At 38.6% G+C, this 21,151-nt stretch overlaps 1 protein-coding gene across 1 annotated transcript in view; it reads right to left on the bottom strand.

Moving 5' to 3' along the window:
* LOC109702005 (cytochrome P450 3A9-like) overlaps positions 1–20,901 on the bottom strand; it is a 32,277-nt gene extending 11,376 nt beyond the window's left edge. Inside the window, exons 1-7 of the mRNA XM_020187447.2 lie at positions 20,726–20,901; positions 18,506–18,599; positions 17,446–17,498; positions 15,145–15,244; positions 7,623–7,736; positions 7,274–7,362; positions 4,502–4,650 (exon numbers count right to left, since the gene is read on the bottom strand). Coding sequence (XP_020043036.2) covers positions 4,502–4,650; positions 7,274–7,362; positions 7,623–7,736; positions 15,145–15,244; positions 17,446–17,498; positions 18,506–18,599; positions 20,726–20,796 — 670 coding nt within the window. The 5' untranslated portion in view covers positions 20,797–20,901. The remainder of the gene's footprint in view (positions 1–4,501; positions 4,651–7,273; positions 7,363–7,622; positions 7,737–15,144; positions 15,245–17,445; positions 17,499–18,505; positions 18,600–20,725) is intronic.
* Between the last annotated feature and the right edge of the window lie 250 nt (positions 20,902–21,151).

The following is a 21,151-nucleotide window of genomic DNA, read 5'->3' as shown; positions in this document are numbered from 1 at the left end:
CACAATAATAGTATGTGACTTCAACCCCACTGTCATCAATAGATCAATCATTCAGACTAAGAAAAACCAACAAAGAAACATCAGAGTTAAACTGCACCAAAGATCAAGTGGGCATAACAGATCTCTATAGAAAATTCCATCCAATAGCTAAACAATACACATTTTTTCTCAGCAGCTCATGGAACACTCTTTATAGCAGATCTTATTTTAGTCCATGAAACTGTATACACATGTTTGAAAATGTTAAAATGAGACCTGTTGAAACAATTACAGGAATGAGGGGAGGGGAGTATAAAGGAGAAAGGTGGAGGAGGTGAGTTCAAGTATGACATATTTGATATATTGTAAGAACTTTTGTGGGTGCCACAATGTATCCCCACAGAGTAGAACAATAAAAAAGAAAATCCCTTTTTATTTTTGCCATTGGAAAGCATCATCTTAAATATTTAAATAGTAATAAGCAATTTCAAATAAATTTCAAAAACAAACATGTAAAAATAAATAAATAAAACTGAAATAAATACATATATCAAATAACTTACCAGATAACATTGAATAAAATGAGAAATAAATTCCAAGAGAAACTATATAAATTCATGGAGAAGAAGCAATACACTATTGAATGCTCATTGGATCACCAAAGAAATCAGTGAAGAAATTTAAAAAAAATCTAGAATCAAGTGAAAAATGAAAGCAAGACTTACCAGAACATTTGGAACACAGCTAAGGCAGATATAAGAAGGAACTTTATATCTGTGTGCACACAGTAAAAATTAGACATCTCAAATAAGTGACCTACTAATGTACCTCAGGGTATTTGAAAACAAGAACAAGACAAACTCCAAATTAGTAAACAGAAACAAATAATAATGATCAGGGATGGAATGGACAGAACATTAATGAAGCAAAGAGAGAGTTGGTTCATCAAAAATATATACAAGGTTGACAAATCCTTTAGCCAAACTAACAAAAAATAGAGGGAGAAGATCCAAATAAACAAAAGTAGAGATGAAAAGCAGGGAGAGATATTACAACAGCTACCAATGCAATGCAGAGGATCATTAGGGATACTTTGAAAATTTATGCTCCAATAAATTAGTAAATCTAGAAGAAATGGATACATTTCTAGACCCATACATCTGCAAAACGGAACCATCTAACTGTCTATAACAACCAATAAGATTAAAGCAATAAAGAAGTCTCCCAACAAATAAAAGCCCAAGACTGAATGGATTCACTGCTGAATTTACTGAACTTTAAGATAATTTATTTTAAAATAAAATAAATTAACACTCCACAATCTATCCTATGAAGTAAGAAAGAAAGAACACTACTCAACACAGTCTCTGAAACCCTTCTTACCATGGTACCATAACCAGGTAAGGATACAATAAAAAGAGAAAACTAAAGACCAGTATCTTTTATGAATGTAGATGCAAAAACCCTCAATAAAACACTTGCAAACAGAATTCAACAACACATTAAAGAGATTATTCATCACCACGAAGTGGGTTTCCTTCCAGGGAAGAAATGATTGGTCAAAAACAGAATCAAGAACAAAAATCACATGATTGTCTCAGTAGAAGTAAAAAAAGTCTTTGACAAAATCTAATGTACCCTCATGATAAAAACCTCAAAGAAACTAGGAATATAGGAACATACCTCAATTTATTAAAGGCTATAGATTACAAACACATAGGCAAAGTTACAGTAAATGGGGAAAAAGTTGAAGGATCCTCTTTAAAATCATGAATGAGAGAAATATGTCCATTCTTTGCATTCTTTACAATGTTTGAATTCTTATTCAAAGAAATAGGCAAGAGAAATAAGTTAGAAGGATGCTAACAAGGAATAAAGAAGTCAAATTATACCTATGTGCAGACAATATGAATCCATGCTTGAAAGATCTTAAAGAATCTCTCAAAAACGTAGATCTGATAAGCACTTGCAGCAAACTAGGAACATATAAAATTAGCATGCAAAAATCAATAGCTTAGTAAATGTTAATAATGAGTGTGCTGAGAAAGAAGTCAGGGAGAACAATCTCAATCACAGCAGTCTAAAAAATACCTAGGGTAAGAGGAAGATTTTACAAAGAAAACTGAAAAAATTGAAGATGCTAGAAGACTGGAAAGACTTTCCATGTTCACGCATCAGTGAATTAATATTGTAAAAATGGCTGCATAATCAGAAGCAATTAACATATTCAATGAAATCCCCATAAAAATTTCAATGACATTCTTCACAGAATTAGAAAAAAAATACTAAAATTTATATGAAAATACAATGACCTCAAAGAACTGAGGTAATCCTGAAAAAAAAAACCAATGCTGGAAGTATCACATAGTTGATTTCAAATTCGACTACAGAGTCACATAACAAAAATAGCATAGCACTGCCACAAAAACAAAGACCAATGGGATAGAACAGAGAACCCAGAGATCAGCCCACACAGCTGCAGCCACCTGATTCTCAACAAAGGTGGCAAAATTTATGTTGGAAAAAAGACAACTCCTTTTTATAAATGGTGCTGAGAAAACTGGATAACCACATGCAGAAGACTGAAAGTAGATCCTTACATATTACTATGTACAAATCCAATTCAAAATGGATCAGACCTTAAAGTTCAACCTGAGACTTTAGAACTATTCCAGGAGAACAAAGGAAGACACTTTGAGATGTCAGCACAGGCAATGACTTTCTGAATGAGACTCCAATAGCTCAGGAAATAATATGAAAGAAATTGACAAATGGAATTGAATCAAATTGTAAAGCTCTGCACAGCAAAGAAACAATTACCAGAATTAAGTGATAGCCTGCACAGGTCGTCAAAAGTCTTTTCCAGCTAATCATCTGATAAATGATTAATATCCAGAATATATAAAGAACTCCAAAAACCTAACACGAAAGGACAAACAACACAATTAATTAATAGGTAAATAAATGGGACAGGTTGCAAAAGAAGTACAAATGACATGAAGAAATGTCCAAAATCCTTAGTCATAAAGTTAATGCAAATCAAGCTGCACTGAGATCCCATCTCCACTTCACCCCCAGAGGATCAGAATGGCCATCATCAAGGAAATGAACAAAGAATCCTGGCAAGATGTGGAGGAAAAGGAACCCTTGCACACTGTTGGATGGAATGTGAATCAGTGCAGCTCTGGGTGAAAGCAATATGGAGGTTCTTCAAAAAGCCAAAACCAGAGCTACCATATGCCCTGATGATACCACTTCTAGAAATACGTCTGAAGGAATGTAAATCAGTACAGGATAGAGATAACATGCACACCCATGTTTATTGGAGTGCTATTCTAAATAGCCAACTGATGAAGTCAGTGCCCATCAATGGAGGAATGGATAAAGCAATTGTGGTATACAATCACAATGGAGGATTATTCAGCCACTGAGATGAACAAAATTAATCATTTACACTGGAGATCATGATGTTAAATGAAATAAGCAAGGCTCAGAAAAATAAAATGTTTTCTCTCATGCATAAAGTAGATTACAAATATACAAAAGAGATATAACATAAAAGTGGGGCTATTTGTGGAACAGTGACCAGGAGGAGGAGGATAGGGTATGATAGAGAAGAATGATGGGGAGTGAATATAATTGAATTACACTGTAAATACTATGAAACCATCATGAAGAGGTACAGTATTTTGCAAAATAAAAAATAAAAACAAAAAGAAAATGTCCAAAGGCATTCACCATCGTTATCATTAGGGATATTCAAATCAGAATCACAATGTGCTACTCCTCCATGCTAATTAGGATGTTTGTAATCAAAATGATGGAAAAAAGCAAATAAGAAGTTGAGATATGGAGAAATTGCAACAGGTATCTATTATTGGTAAGAATTTAAAATGGTGTAGGTGTTACAGAAAATAGTTTATCACTTACTTACTTAAACATAGAACTGCTATGCAATTTAGCACTTCCACTTCTGAGTAGATACCCCAAAATAACTGAGAACATGTGTTCCAACACAAACTTGTATAAGAATATTCATAGAAATACAATGGTCAAAGGATGGAAAAAATCCAAAATGCTACCAACTGATGAATGGCTAAACAAAATGTACTTCATTTCTACAATAGAATTTATTCAGCCTTCAAAAGAAATGAGGTACTGATCCATACTTTAAGGGTCAACTAATAAACCTTAAAAACATAATAATACAGAAGACAGACAAAAGGGCAAGGATTGCACAATACCATACATATAATCCATAATAGGCAAATCTATACAGTCAGTAAGTATATGAGGTATGTCTTAGGCATGAGGGAGGTAGAGGAGGAGCTTGTTAAAATGAACAGTGTTTCTGACTTAACTTAAAATTCTCTATTGACAGTGGTGATGTATACACATATCTTTGAATGTACTAAAAACATTGAGTTTTATAGGTTATGTGGGTTACTTCCATGTACGTGAATTGTATCTCAGTGGTGTTATTTCACAAGGGAAAGAGAGAATGAAATGGCAGTCCACATACCTACTGAGAAGAGTATTGGGTCAAACAAATCAAGTTTTAAGAGTTTCTTGCTTTTTTCCACAAAAGGATCCTGTGGGTTATTCAGAGAATCGACATTCACTCCAAATGAGGTGCCAGTGATCACGTCCATGCTGTAGGCCCCAAAGATGCTGAGTAGAGAGAGACATGGAGAATTAACACCTGCATCTCCTCCCAATTCTTCTGCAACACAGGCAGCGAGAAGAGTGGGGTCATTCACACGACAGGGCAAGACAGACAGAGTGCCAACAGTGTTAGAAATACTTGAAGGATCATCTGACAAATCTATGCTCCTATCACATGCCCCCCGAGGTGTGTATCTGGTACCAATGATGCAGCTGTTCTTGTCATGGGCGGCAGGGACACTAAGGTGAGTTAGACTCATCTCTAAGCTCAAGGTACTCAGTCCCAGAGAGACAGAGACTCATAACCAGACAAACTACAGCAGTGTGAATGGAGGGTAGGTAATAGCAGGTGTGTCATCACTGTGCTTGACAGGACAAAGGTCGAATAAGTGACTCTACCTAGGGTACTCAAAAAAGAGGACCTTTATCTAGGTATAGCCTAAGCACAGAGTGTGTGCCCAGAGCTGGTTCCTCCTTAGCTCATTACAGAGGAGCAACAACCTGTTTTGAATAGCTATAATATCACTCTTTACCCATACCCCCTGCTCAGGTTCCTGGTAAACTTGCTGTTCCCCATCCCAAGAGGGGTGAGGTTGCTATGATGGCAGAATAATTTTTGTTCAAAATGGACTTGGGTGGACCCCATAGCTAAGTGACCCTATGTCTCCCATATGTGTACCCAGGGCAATAGCAGTTTACACTAATGTTTCATGGAAATTGAAAACATTTTAGTTTACACAATAAATGATACGATTTCCCTACCCACAGTCTCAAAGAGAAATGGTAGGAAGATTTAGTATTTCACTTGTAGTCTCATAAACTCATTACAGATTTAAATTGTTCTAAAGTTCCACATGGTGCACACACCATCCCCATACATGTTTGGTGCCACATCCTCCCAATAGTTCCTACCCTGTACTCAAAAAAGAGGACCATTACCTAGGTATAGCCTAAGCACAGAGTGTGTGTCCAGAGCTGATTCCTCCTTAGCTCATTACAGAGGAGCAACCACTTGTGTTGAGTAGCGAGGAATATCACTCTTTCACCACACCTCCTGCTCAAGATCCTTATAAAGCTTCTCTTCCCCAACTCAAGAGGGGTGAGGTTGCTATGATGGCAGAATAATTTCTGTAGGCTGTAAAAACTAATACTATTCCTTGTAAGAACATAAAAATCTGTTCAAAATGGACTTGGGTGGACCCCATAGCTAAGTGACAATATGTCCTCCATGTGTGAGCCCAGGGCAATAGCAGTTTACACCAATGTTTCATGAAAATTGAAAACATTCTAGCTTACACAATAAGTGATATGATTTCCCTACCCATAGTCTCAAGGAGAAATGGTAGGAAGATTTAGTACTTCACTGGTAGTCTCATAAACCCATTATAGATTTTAATTATTCTAAAGTTCCACATGGTGCACACACCATCCCCATACATGCTTTGTGTCTTTTTTTTTCATTTTTCTTTTATTATTCATATGTGCATACAAGGCTTGGTTCATTTCTCCCCCCTGCCTCCACCCCCTCCCTTACCACCCACTCCACCCTCTCCCTCTCCCCCCGCTCAATACCCAGCAGAAACTATTTTGCCCTTATTTCTAATTTTGTTGTAGAGAGAGTATAAGCAATAATAGGAAGGAACAAGGGTTTTTGCTGGTTGAGATAAGGATAGCTATACAGGGCATTGACTCACATTGATTTCCTGTGTGTGGGTGTTACCTTCTAGGTTAATTCTTTTTGATCTAACCTTTTCTCTAGTACCTGTTCCCCTTTTCCTATTGGCCTCAGTTGCTTTAAGGTATCTGCTTTAGTTTCTCTGCGTTAAGGGCAAAAAATGCTAGCTAGTTTTTTAGGTGTCTTACCTATCCTCACCCCTTCCTTGTGTGCTCTTGCTTTTATCATGTGATCAAAGTCCAATCCCCTTGTTGTGTTTGCCCTTGATCTAATGTCCACATATGAGGGAGAACATACGATTTTTGGTTTTTTGAGCCAGGCTAACCTCACTCAGAATGATGTTCTCCAATTCCATCCATTTACCAGCGAATGATAACATTTCGTTCTTCTTCATGGCTGCATAAAATTCCATTGTGTATAGATACCACATTTTCTTAATCCATTCGTCAGTGGTGGGGCATCTTGGCTGTTTCCATAACTTGGCTATTGTGAATAGTGCCACAATAAACATGGATGTGCAGGTGCCTCTGGAGTAACAGTCTTTTGGGTATATCCCCAAGAGTGGTATTGCTGGATCAAATGGTAGATTGATGTCCAGCTTTTTACATGCTTTGTGTCTTGTCCTTCCAATATTTCCTACCCTGTACACTCACAACTTGGTGAGATCATGTTTCTTCTTTCTAAACTATCTGTTTTGTCCTAAAGAACATCGAAAATGGCAGTTAGGCAGATGAAATAATCACCACTCTTAGAAGAAAGATGACCTTTTCATCCCAGCTTCTCTGCTTTCCCCTGGGAGCTTCCCTTCCTGTCTGGCCTATTGCAGTTGTAACACCATACAGTTGCTTTTTCTGATCCCTGGAGAACAAAACAGTGGGAACTTAAGATCCCTGGTAGGAAGCTGGAGGATCTCCTGACAGAGCTCAGAACACCAGAGACTGCCCTGCTACTCACTCTTTCATGTTGACAGTATTGTCATTCTCTACTTTCATCCTCAAATTTTTCACCAGCACATCTGTATATTGCGTAATGATGGGGAACATCTGAGTGCAAAACAAAATAACACCCATAATTAAATGAGGATACTGAAATTCCAAAGACCATGGCTTTCTCAAAGATGAAGCAGTGAGTTCATTTATAGTGCATCATAGAATATATCTTCTGGGATCTAAGGACGTACTACCTCTTTTAGGAAGTTCAAATTCAGAGGACAACCACTTAGAAAAGGACCATATTCTTAAATTCTACCTGTCCCCTGATGCATTCTTTCAGTTCCCAATTAAATGTCCCTTTATCTTATTACCTCCTTGAGCTTCCCACTGGTGAAGGTTGGAGACAGCAATGTTCGTATTCTCTTCCATTCTTCATCCTTAGATATGGAGACAGCATTTTTCATAAAGCCAACTGGACCAAGAAACTGAGTGCAAAGAAAATTAGAATTTGCCTTCCATTAGTTTTGAGATCTCCTTGGTTGTAAAAAAAATCATTAAACCACTTATTTAAAGAAATAATTAGGGACTGCCTAGAGAGTGTGTGGTCCTATATTAAATACAAAACAAATATTTATCCCAAATGATTAGCCCCCTGTAAGGGTGAAGGAGGCACTCAGCCACCTCATGTGGGTTTAGAATTTTAGGTTCCAACCACCTTTTTGAAAGAAATGTCCCATTTGGTCAAGAACCTGTTGCTTCAGTAATATCAACAGAAACAAGAGCTAACACAACCATGAGGGCTGTGCCAAATAAAAAGGGTTTGGTGACATAGTGGGTGGCCTGTAAGTTTCCTTATACCAGTTCTGTCTTTTCTTATATCTATTGAGTAAACATCTGGATGCAGAGATGCCTTCATTTGGTGATTTCAAAAGGTAATAAAGCTAAAAGGATTAGAATTCTAATTGTTAATCTGAGGAATCAACGTAATTCCTTCTTTTCTCTTTTCTCCTAATTTTTTTCTCCAAAGACACATGGAAAAGGAAAGATGGTTTTATTTCCCATCTTCAGACAGAACTTGCACCACCTCTTTGAAGCCTGTATCTATTATCTAAAAACAAATTTGCATAAAACCTATACTTGTCTTCTTGATAAAGATCAGTACAGGGAGGATCCAAGATGGCGGGCTGGGACACAGCTGCAGACCACGTGAGCTCTGTGAATCAGGGACTTTGTTGAGACGCTGGAGACATACTTGGCTTTGGCACTTGGAACCCCAGCTTGTGGAAGGCTTCTCCATGCCATGATTTACTAACAGAACAGCCTGCGCTGCCCACCAAGCCCCATCCCACAGGCCCTTACAGTCCCTGCTCTGTAGGCCATGGGGTCTCTGCTCTTCTGGCTCCTGCTTCTCAGCTCCACCTGGCCTGTGCTCCACAGGCCGGAATGATCTCCCAAGACCACCCAACCCTCAGGCCTGCCAGGCCCAAGATCCACAGACTTGCACCACTCAGGTCTGCCAGGCCCATGCTCCACAGACCCACTGGATCTCCGCTGGGCCTGTGCCCCTAAGGCCCACCAGGCCCACACTCCACAGGCCTGCCAGATTTCCACAATGACAGGCCTCAGCCCACAGGCCCTTGGTGCCCTGCCTACCTGCTACCCGCCACAGGAGGGCTCCAAAGCTGCCTAGGAGACACAGACAGATAGGACTAGATGCTAAAGGAGTAACACCAGAACTCCTAAGACTGAAATTCTACTGTTCCTGAACAATTGATTTTTTTTTTGCCTTCCTTTAAAGATTTGGCTATCTGGTTTGCTGTTTGATCGTACACCATCTCTGCCTGCTGTTTTCTTTGGTTCTCTTTTTTTTCCCCTTCTATTTCTATTTCTTTCTCTTTTTAATTTTTCTTCCTTGTTTCATTAGTTTCACTATTATAACTCAGCTAACACTAAATTACACATAGTGCAGGGACAGAAATGGTACCAAGTGAAAATATGGGAAGATGAAAAAGGGATGGAAACCATTCTCCCCCCAAAATAAATTAGTACAGGATTCAGAGGGAAATGAAGAAAACGGATACCCAGATGCAGACTCCAATAAAACAAAGATAAACTTGCCAAAGAACCCAATGAAGCCCACAAGAACAACCTGGAAGAAGAAATCCTGCAAGTAATCAGGGAGAATTTCATGGAGATATTACTAGATACGGTCAACCAAAATGTACAAGAGACACTCAAGGAATTCCAAGACAACAAAAATAAAGACTATGAGAAAACACAAAACCAAATAAGTGATATCATAGGAGCCCTAAATAAACACCAAAATGAAACAGAAAACACCATAAATAGAAAGATAAATGAATTAAGGGTGAAAATTGACAACATTAAAGAGAAAGTATCCGACAATATGGAAAACCTCAGAAAAAAGAATGAAACAGAAATATAAAACAAAATGAAAGGCCATTCCAGCAGAATAGATCAAACAGAAGACAGAATCTCACAGTTTGAAGATGAAATGGTAATTGAAGGAAAAGCTAAAGAACTATTAGTCAAACAACTCAAGACATCTGACAGGAATATGCAAGAATTCACTGACTCCATCAAAAGACCAAACCTGAGAATCATGGGCATTGAAGAGGGAGAAGAGGTGCAAGCAAAAGGAATACATAATATATTCAACAAAATAACAGAAAATTTCCCAAGTGTAGAGAAAACTATGCCATCCAGGTACAGAAAGCCTTCAGAACACCAAACAGACTTGAGCAAAATAGAAATACCACATGACATATTATTATTAAAACAACAAGCACAGAAGATGGAAAGATCTCTCATGCTCATGGATTGGAAGAATCAACATAGTAAAAATCGTTATACTAGCAAAAGCAATCTACATGTTTAATGCAATTTCCATCAAAATCCCAATGACTTTCATCACAGAGATTGAAAAATCTCCCCTAAAATACATTTGGAAACACAAGAGACCATGAATAGCCAAGGCAATACTCAGCAAAAAGAGCAATGCTGGAGGTATCACAATACCCGCTTTCAAAGTATTACAAAGCAATGGTAATAAAAACAGCATGGCACTGGCACAAAAACAAACATGAAGACCAGTGGAACACAATAGAGGACCCAGATATGAATCCACACAACTGTATCAACCTCATTTTTGACAAAGGGGCCAAAAATATACGATGGAGAAAAGACAGCCTCTTTAACAAATGTTGCTGGGAAAAGTGGTTATCCATCTGCAAAAAACTGAAACTAGATCCATGTTTATCATCCTGTACTAGTATCAACTCAAAACTGATCAAGGGCCTTAATATTAGACCCAAAATGCTGAAGTTAGTATAGGAAGGAGCAGAAAACACTCTGGAAGAAATAGGTATAGGCAAGGACTTCCTCAATAGAACCTCAGCAGCCCAGCAACTAAGAGAAAGGATGGACAAATGGGACTTCATAAAATTAAAAAAGCTTCTGCACAACAAAAGAAATGATCTCTAAACTGAAGAGACCACCCACAGAGTGGGAGAAAATATTCACCAGCTATACATCAGACAAGGAACTGATAACCAGAATATACAGGGAATTTAAGAAACTAAACTCTCCCAAAATCTATGAACCAATTAAGAAATGGGCAACTGGAACTAAATAGAACTTTCTCAAAAGAAGAAATTCAAATGGCCAAAAAACACATGAAAAAATGCTCACCATCTGTATCCATAAAGGAAATGCAAATCAAACCACACTAAGATTCCACCTCACCCCTGTTAGAATAGCCATCATCAAAAACACCACCAACAACAGGTGTTGGCGAGGATGTGGGGAAAAAAGGTGGGAATGCAAGCTACTGCAACCACTCTGGAAAAAAATTTGGAGTCTTTTAAAAAATCTAAACATAGATCTGCCATATGATCCAGCAATCCCACTCCTGGGAATATACCTGAAGGAATGTGACACAGGTTACTCCAAAGGCACCTGCACACCCATGTTTATTGCAGCGCTATTCACAATAGCCAAGTTATGGAAACAGCAAAATGCCCCACTACTGATGAATGGATCAAGAAAATATGGTGTTTATATACAATGGAATTTTACTCAGCCATGAAGAACAACGAAATCTTATCATTTGCAAGTAAATGGATGGAACTGGAGAACATCATTCTGAGCAAGGTTAGCCAGATTCAGAAGACCAAAAATTGTTTATTCTCCCTCATATGTGGTCTTTAGATCTAGGGCAAATACAGCAATGTTGTTGGACTTGGGTCACATGACAAGGGAAGAACACATTCGGGAGGTATGGAGATAGGTAGAAAACCCAAAACATGAAAGCATTTGATGTCCCCACTTCAGAGGAACTAATACAGAAACCTTAAAGTGACAGAGGTCATCATGAGAAGGGGATCAGGAACCAGTGTAAAAATCAGTTAGAGATGAATCAACCTGGGTTGTAACACACGTGTACATGAAAGTAATGCTAGGAATCTCTCTGTATAGCCGTCCTTATCTCAACTAGCAAAAATGCTATGTCTTTCTTATTATTGCTTATTTTTACTCTTCAAAAGAACTTGAGAAAAGCACAGAACAGGTTCTGCCTGGAAGAGAGGGGAGAGGGGGAGAGAGGGTGGGGGCTGGGGGCAGGGGAGAGAAATGACCCAAAGAATGTATGCACATGTGAATAAATGAATTAAAAAATAATACTTAATTATACCTGCCATGTACGTGTATACATATTTGCATGTGTATGTATGTTTATATCTGCCCTTTAAACAATGTGTATGGTTCTTGAAAAATGTGGTTTTATTGCTATTGTGTGCACTGATCTATGATATCCTGGGCTAGCATCTCATAATGGTTACAATACTTGCTGATTAAATAAAGGAATTAAACATACACACACACACACACACACACACACACAAAAGATCAGTACAAGTTTTATCATCTACTAAAAACCTAGGTCTGTCTTCTCTAAGACTCTTCCCACTTTTTTATGGGACTTTAACGACTGCAGTTTCAGAATCTAAAGTATACAAGTTATTGACTTTTTAAAAAGGATCTTTTTTATCTTTTGTCCAAAAATTTTAATACTTTGAAATATATGTAGTTATACTCATTTGTGTCCTGGTACTTAAATAGAGCTAAAAATAACCTAATGTCCAGAAATAGAGAACTGTTTATATCAATTGTTTTATATTCATTGCAATGAGCCATTATCAACCACAGAAACAGTGCTAAGAATGAATATTAAATGGCAGGGAAAGATGCTTGGAACATGGAGCTAAATTAAAAAATAATACATGTCAAAAAAACCCCCTATACTTGTGACCCTCATTCATAATAAAAACGCAGGAGACTAGGGAGACAGGAAATTTCCTCAACTTGATGAAGAGGCTCTGTGCAAAACAAGCCTTCAGCTAGCAACACACTTTTGGGTGAAATATTGAGTGGTTTCACTTTATTGATAGGTAAAATTCAACAATGTCTCCTGAGTCAAACACAGAAAGACAAATAAAATATACCCTGACTGCAGAACAGTGATTTCTACAGATGGAGATGGATAGAAGGGAAGGCCAGATAAAGGAAGTCGGAATTTGATTAGTGTATGATGTATGCTTGTGCTGAAATATCACACAGAACCCCATTCATATGTACAATTAACATGTGTCATCTTTTTTTTCCCTTAAAGGTATAGATTGTATGGAAAAATACAAAAACTTATCAGCTAAAATTATGTTAAGTTAAGATTAAAATTGGCATCTTTCAAAAAAATGTCTGCTGTTATTAACATTCTACTGGAAAACTCAGCTACTGCAATAAGACAAGAAAAAATAAATGAAAATAAGAAGTATGCAGTTTTGAAGAGAAAAACAATTCCCTATTTTAGGTAAAATATTGTCATGATAGAGAATCTGTTGGTGCATACAAAAAACCCTCAGGATGCAAGGTCATACACAACAATCAGGTACATTTACAAGATAAATAAGGAATATGTAAAAAGCACCACAGACACACAATCCCTCTCACAATGGTTACAAAGAAAATTAATTGGTTTAAGTATGACCCTAAGAAAACATGTACAGGATCCATGTACTGAAAACTACAAAATGTTGATGAAGGAAATCAAAGAAATCCAAAGGAATAGAGAGGCACACAGTGTTCATGGATCACAAGACTGAACACGCTGAGGACACTGTTTTTCTTCAGGCATCAATGAGTTTATTTCAATTTCTATAACAGTATAGGCCAGGCACCAAAAGCTTATTCTGAATCAGTATGAAAGGTGGAATGATTCATTGCAAAGTAAATGAACTGGGAGGAAGAAAGCACTCTACATGACATGATTCACTCTGTCCCTACAATAGCCAAGACCGTGTGGTATTGCAGCAGGGAAAGTCACAGGGATCAAATGGACATGAGAAACCTATCTGACCACATGGCCCTAACCGATTCTCTTCTTCCTTTCTTTTCCTTTCTTTTTCTGGTGCTCCTTGGGTTTGAACTCTAGACCTTGTGCCATGTCCCTGAACCTTTTTGCTGCAGTTATTTTTCAGATAGGTCTGGTGAATTTTTTCTGTTCTGGCCTTGGACTATCCTTGAACTGTGTGATCACACTGCTTATGCTTTCAGCATAGCTGAGAATCCAGACATGAATCACCACCCCTGGCTTGTTTGTTCAGATGGGGTCTTGCCTGGGCTGGCCTCAAATCATGAGCCTATTGATTTTCTGCTTCCAGAGTAACTGGGGTTCTGGGGTTGTAAGTGTGAGTCACATACCATCTTTTTTCTTCCTTCCTTCCTTCCTTCCTTCCTTCCTTCCTTCCTTCCTTCCTTCCTTCCTTCCTTCCTTCCTTCCTTCCTTCCTTCCTTCCTTCCTTCCCCTCTCCCTCCGTCCCTCCCTCCCTTGCTTCCTTCCTTCCTTTTCTCAACATAATGAATTAAGTCACTGGATGAGTAGACTGACTCTGTTCTAATCTGGCATTATTCAATATCAGAATATTTTCCCAACTGATTTTTTTTGTTGTGCTAGGGGTGCACTGTGGCATTTACAAATATTCTTTCAACATATCAAATATACCACAGTTGAATTCATCTGTCCATCATCCTCCTTTACTCCCCTCATCCAAATGATTTTTGACAGGAATAACATGGTGTTTAAAGAACCACAGAGTCAGAGGTCAAAAAACATGAAAGAAAAGATGAACCTTGGCCTAAACCTCATATATTACACAACATTTAACACCAAATAGATCATAGACTTAAATGTAAAGCACATACAGTGTACAAATTTTAACAAAAATAAAGAACAGTACAAGAGACCTCAGGGACAAATTTTCAGACTTACTGCCAAAAGTGCAATCTAAATATAGGTGGATTGTCCACCTCCAAATAGAAGACTTTCTCTGATAAAAAGACTTCCATTATGAGAGAAGGACAAGCTACATCTGGTGACTCCAAAAGACTAGCAAGGGGGAGCTTTATGGTGAACAACCTGCTCAATATCGTGACTGTACTGGTTATAGCAGAGGTGTGTGCACATGGCAAATTTGCTGAGAGCTACACACACACACACACACATATACACGTACATAACCATATACACACATATGCATACATGCACACATACACACATGCACACACATACATACATACATACACACATATGCAAACGACGGCACGGAGAATGTCTGTGTATTGTATCAATTTCCTATTGCTAGAGTAAGAGGATCATACTATTTCTATAGTTATGCAAGATATAATCATTGGGTAAAGCAGAATAAAGTTATTTGAAACCTTCCTGTACAATTTTGGCAATGTCTTGTGAATCTATAATTATTTCATTATAGAAAATGAATAAATAATTGTTCAAATATTTAAAAAATGGATGCTTACCCGCCGATTTGTGAAGACAGAATAACATTCTTTCACAAACACTGTTTTGATCATATCTGTGTCTGTGATAACTAGCACAGGCTGTCGACCATCATACAACCTGTGTTAGAAAAACAGAGTTGATTTAAAAAACTAAAGGAGCTGGAACCACACCCAGAAATTCAGATTTTGCTCCTGATGTTACATCATCCACACCCCGAGTCCACAATACACAGCAAGATGAGTTCCTAGTTCAAGTAGAGATTCTGAGCACAGAAGCCATTGGAGTGTTGACAAAATGAAGGTAATTAAGTAGGGAAAAGACACAAAGTAGCTCTTCATACAGATTATGACTAGATACCATTGGAACTTCTGTGGTGCATGCATATTGTATTAGCCATGATTCTTTGCATGTTCAAAATATTGGATTATCAAAAAGAATATTAGGTCAGTTAAAAACTGAAGACAAGTACTTGATCAAGTGCTCAGAAGTGCTAACTGTTGCAAGAGCAGTTGAGTTAGGAGATGTAAGGCTCTCTCTGTGACTCTGTCACTAAATCACAAGGTCTTCATGAGTCATGTCAACTCGCAGACCCTGTGGTTGGGCCTGTGGATTCTGAGGATTGGTTTGTGAGAGAAGAGAAAGAGACAAGAGGTGGCAAAGCCTCCTCCCACTTCTCTTTGTGGAAAATGACTATCCTCTTCCAATGGTCTCACCAAACCTCCCGCAGCTCTGAACAGGAAGAGCTGCTTCAATGATCTGAGCCACCATTCAAGATTATAAACTGCATGGAGTCCACAGGGAACACAGCTGTGCAGCTATATCCTATATAAGTTCTTAAAGGGCAGTAGAACGAAGCAGAGAAAGAAATCCTGCATATAATTCCATCGAATATTCTTGGCTGAAAAACAAAAATTAAATGAAAGAAAAGCTGCACGCGTTCAGGGAAAGTACAAAAAGCTTAGCATTAATAATTTTCAATTCTGCTTACTATGTTTCCTAGACTTTCTTTCAGAAGTGAATGCTAAATACATCTTTTTTCTTGTGGTACTGGGGTTTAAATACAAGGCTTCTCCCTTGATCAGTCTGGATTATGATTCTCTTCACTTCTTGCCACAGCTGGGGTGACAGGCATGCAATACAATGTCTAGCTTTTTCCTCTATTAAGATGGGGTCTCGCAAACTTTTTTGCTCAGGCTGGCCTGGAATCATAATTCTCCTGATCTCACTTCCCAACTCAGCAGACCCTGTGGTTGGGCCTCTGGATTCTGAGGATTGGTTTGTGAGAACCGAGGATGAGATAAGAAAAGGCAAAGCCTCCTTCCACTATCTATTAGTGGAAAATGACTACTCCTCTTCCAATGGTCTCACCAAACCTCCCGCAGCTCTGAATGGGAAAAGCTGCTTTAATGATCTGAGCCACCATTCAAGATTATAAACTGCATCAAGTCCACAGGGAACACAGCTGTGCAGCTATATCCTATATAAGTTCTTAAAGGGCAGTGGAATGAAGCAGAGAAAGAAATCCTGCATATAATTCCATTCAAAATTCTTGGCTGAAAAGCAAAAATTAAATGAAAGAAAAACTGCACACATGCAGTACAAAAGCTTAGCATTAATGGTTTTCAATTCTGCTTGCTATATTTCCCTGACTTTCTATCAGAAGTGCATGTTAAATGTATATTTTTTGTTGTACTGGGGTTTAAACACAAGGCTTCACACTTGATCAGACTGGATTATGGTTCTCTTCACCTCTTGCCATAGCTGGAGTGATAGGCATACAATACAATGTCTACATTTCTCCTTTATTGAGATGCGGTATAATAAACTTTTTTGCTCAGGCTGACCTGGAACTGTAATTCTCCTGATCTCAGCTTTTCAAATAGCTAGGATTATAAGCACCAGCCACTGGCACCTGCCTTTTAAATAGAAAATTTTAATACGGTTATTTGGACTTGAAATAAAAAAGGAACAAATGTAGGAAAAATATAATGCCAAGCACACAATAAAAAGGTATCAAATGATGCATTTTATGTAATTAAAGGGGAAGGTAAGATGCCAAAGGGAGAATAGCCAGATTCTAGGAAAAAATTAGACTAGTATTCTCTTCCTATGGAAGAGTCATAAGATGCAATAGTAGCCTAATTCTGACTGTGGCCCCACTTGACACTTGGTGACACATGAGATCCTTATAAGGAAAAGACTCCAGAAGCTTTATAATACATGGTGGCTACAACTGAAGAGGTTCTGGGCTGATATTCTTCCAATGCAATGGAATAATCCTAACAAGTTTACCCAATGGGACTTTCCAGAATACTCACCCCCACATTTTTCCATATTTCTTATAGCACTCTATGTCAAAATCTGCCACACCCTGGGAGGAGAAACCACACAACATCCCATTATTATTCTAAAAATACTGATCCCATTTCTAATTTAGTCTCAAATGACTGGAATCCTGTGTGATCAAGATTGCTATTCCTCGCTAGCAGAAGTGACTTCCAACTGAGAGAGTTCAGAGGGGGAAAAAGGACAAAATTCAGGAGATACTTGACAAAGGAATTTGCAGTCACTCTTGAGTTTTTTCTTCCAATATTGCAATACACAACTCCTTACCCTTCTGTATGAAAATAACTGACTCCTTATCTTTCTAAGGTGTGTTTGCTTCTGCTTCTGCTGTCTCTGAAATCCTGGAACCTTCTGAATTATTCCTTCCACTGGCCTATGATGAACCCAAGTCTGATGGATCATTTATTTAATGAGATCTCATGAATTCTGGTGGAATTAGGACACTAAGGTCACCAGTGACCTCTTTTAGTAATATAAGTCTCAGGACTGTTATTAAGTGACAAAGTGAGAAAGCAAGTGGAGACAAAAGGGACGGATCTGGTGCTTCTAGCTCACTGTGGAAATATGAGGAGATGCCACTTCTACACATAGTCCCCCACAAATTAAATACTCATTCTGAGAATTCACTTCTGAAACTCAAAAAAGATATCCTCCTGGTGTTAAGTTTCAGTGGTGATGTTTTAACTGTGCAGATAAATAGATCCAGAGCTGTGCAATGACTAGAACTTCCTGGAGCCTTCTCCAGTGGGAAAAAAGAAAATCCTCTTAGAAGCTCACAAAGTCTAACTTTGTTACCAACACGAGTGCTGACATGCTAGAGATCTGAGTTCATCAGCTGATGAAGCCTGATGCTTCTGGCATTGGAAACAGAGCCCTGGAATAAATCTGGTTATGCTCTATCTGGATGAAGGATGAAGTGTGAGAGGTCTCTGAAAGTCTGAAACATCAGCACTTCCTCCTAAAGAGCAACATTTTTACTGAGGGAACTACACAACCCTACAAAGCAAAATAGGGATCTCAAATAACACTCACCTTGCGGTAACCAAGAATAGTTCCCAGAAAAGGCAGAGGTTTGGGGCCAGGGATTCCCAACTTCTTAAACAGTCCATGTGAATGGGTCCCATATCTATAAATATGAGAAAATCAAGTCGTAGAGATCATCAGCACCTTCTTTCTCTCGTCTCTCCCTCCTGTTCTCCTCTCCTTCCTTCCCAACATCATACAAATGGCAGCCGCCAGTCACTAACACAGGAAATGGGATGGCTGAGGCAGGTGGATAAAGTGTAGTCAATAAATAAAGCAGTATCTATAATTAATTTTCCTCCTCCACTCCTCTCCCACGTTCACTGAGACCCCAAAAGTCACAAACATTAGCTAAAGGTAGCTGAAGTCTTCAGCTCCCAATTCTAGAGTGAGTAGTTGGTAAATGTTCCCAAACTTGAGTTTGAGTGTGCCTGTGAGATTTAGGCTAGAATTCTTCCAGGTCATTTCATTTAGGAAATGTGTCACTTTAGGAAGGTGATTTGAGGCCAACACATCTTCCCCCAGTATCTTCAGCAGTTTCTAGTACCCATAAGTATCTCTAGGAGTTCTTCCCTGAAGGGAAAGGAATTACTTTGTCATATTTCCCACCTTGGAGTACTTTTATTTCATCACTGGCCCGCCCTCTTCCTTACTCACCTACATTGAGAAATTAAGATGGCCTGCTGGACAGGTATATCAAAAACAGATGAATTAAAGTCACCTGCCCAGCAGGTGTATTTTCACATATATATGCAATCCATGTCATACAAGTGCATGCATAACTTCAAACCCATGTTATGTCATCACTCTAAAATGAGCTCATTCTAGTCTTGTGTGTTTGAAATACTGAAACTAGCAGCCCTATTTTCACTTTTCTGAGGAATGATGTTGGGCGTATCTCAAAGAAGTTCTAGGATTGAATAGAATGAAAACAAGCAATTTCAATTAATTCCAGAATCTTATTAGATGTATTTACTATTTTCACATCATTGTGAACTTCAGATAGAAGTTGACATGTGAAGAGCATATTGACTCCACAGTAAAAAACAAAACTCCCCCCTCCACCTGCTCACAATGCCAGAAATCTGACACTTTTTTTTTGCAGCGCAAGGCCTTGTGCATGCTAGGCAAATGATCTACCTCTTATTGACCCATACTTCCTCATTTTTTCTGTTAGGGTTTTGTTTTCAAATATGGTCTTGTGCTTTTTTCTTGGGCTGGCCTCAGACGATGATCCTCCTACCTATGCCTCCCATGTATCTGTGATTAAAGGCATGAACAACAATGCCCAGCTAAGTTTTGTACAGGTTGGCTTTGAACCTTGATCATCCTGATTCTGCATCTAAAGTAGCTAGGATATAGGTGTGAGCTACCATGCCCTTTCTCATATGGTTTTTATTCATGCCTCTGTAGTGGAGTTTAGAGGCTAAAAATATTCAAAATTCAAATTTCTTTGAGGCTCCTGCTTTTGAAGGCTGCCAGTAGAATTCATATCAGGGAAGAAACAAATCTCAATACTGATGTTTATAGTGGAAGGGAAAAGATGTGAAAAAGAACAAAAATTCAAAACTTTTGTCAGAACTTCTTGCTCTTAAGAGTAATGACTTAAAGTAGAATAGTTCTGCACATTATTGGATAGAGGAATTGAGTTATAGGAGTGAGGGGAGCTCTGGGGAAGAATAACAGAACAAAGGGTAGAGTGGGATGTGAAACTACCATAAACTCTGGGTACACTAGGTGCATTGTGTAAATGATGCTGAGGGTGAGAGGGCAGTAGCAGAGTCCAGCTGTGTCCACAGGGTTCAATCCTTCTACACAGTCTTGCAGCAGACACAGAACACAGAAGCAAAGATAATGACACAAACACTCATGAGGATCCCTCTTCTCCCCAGAAACCTGAACCCCACTGTACACAGTGACCAGTTGTTTGCAATCTGCCTCCCCGAACCTTTGTTTATAAATAAAAGTTCAAACATCAGTTCAATCAGAGATCAGTTCCCAGAACCAAATGATCTCCCTGAATCCTCCTAGACACAGAAATTTTATGGGAGGTGAATGCTTACTAACTCCTTCAAGGGATAAAGTCCTTACATTTTTGCAGCATGCAACTCTTAAGCAATTTCCTGTTTGTTTTCTCTTTAGATCTTCCAAATAAATAATAAATAGAGCAAATTAATTCTCACTCCAAGTCCAAGGTGACAGAGATCAGGAGCTTAGACAGCTACTTACAGATAGAGGAGCACCAGGGTGATAGCCAGGAGGACCCAGGTTTCTATGGAAAAGTTTGGGATCAAGTCCATGCTCACTTTCCTGCAGCAATTCTCTCCTATGAGGTTTGCTTTCAGCTGTGGTCTTTGCTCTTTGTAGAGCTGGAACTGCTGAGCTACCTTTCTCCACCTGTGAGCCCAGCCTGCTGTCTTTATGGTCTGAGAAAGGAGGTGGTGGCGAATGTACAGCCAATAGGAAAGCTACCTGTGTACCATGCATAGTTGCATGAGTCAGATGTCCTCTCCACCTTGCCAATTGGCAAGGACTCCTGGATACACATACTCTGATCTTTGAGTTCACATTTTATAGACATATCAATAAGTAATGCAATAATTGTTGTTACTAGGGCCAAAGGTTATTGCTTCTTATCAAAAATTCAAGTGAAGC

This window comes from Castor canadensis, chromosome 6, assembly GCF_047511655.1.
Source record: "Castor canadensis chromosome 6, mCasCan1.hap1v2, whole genome shotgun sequence".
Taxonomy (NCBI): domain Eukaryota; kingdom Metazoa; phylum Chordata; class Mammalia; order Rodentia; family Castoridae; genus Castor; species Castor canadensis.
Note: the sequence above shows the minus strand (reverse complement) of the source record. Positions and strands in the feature narration are given on the sequence as shown.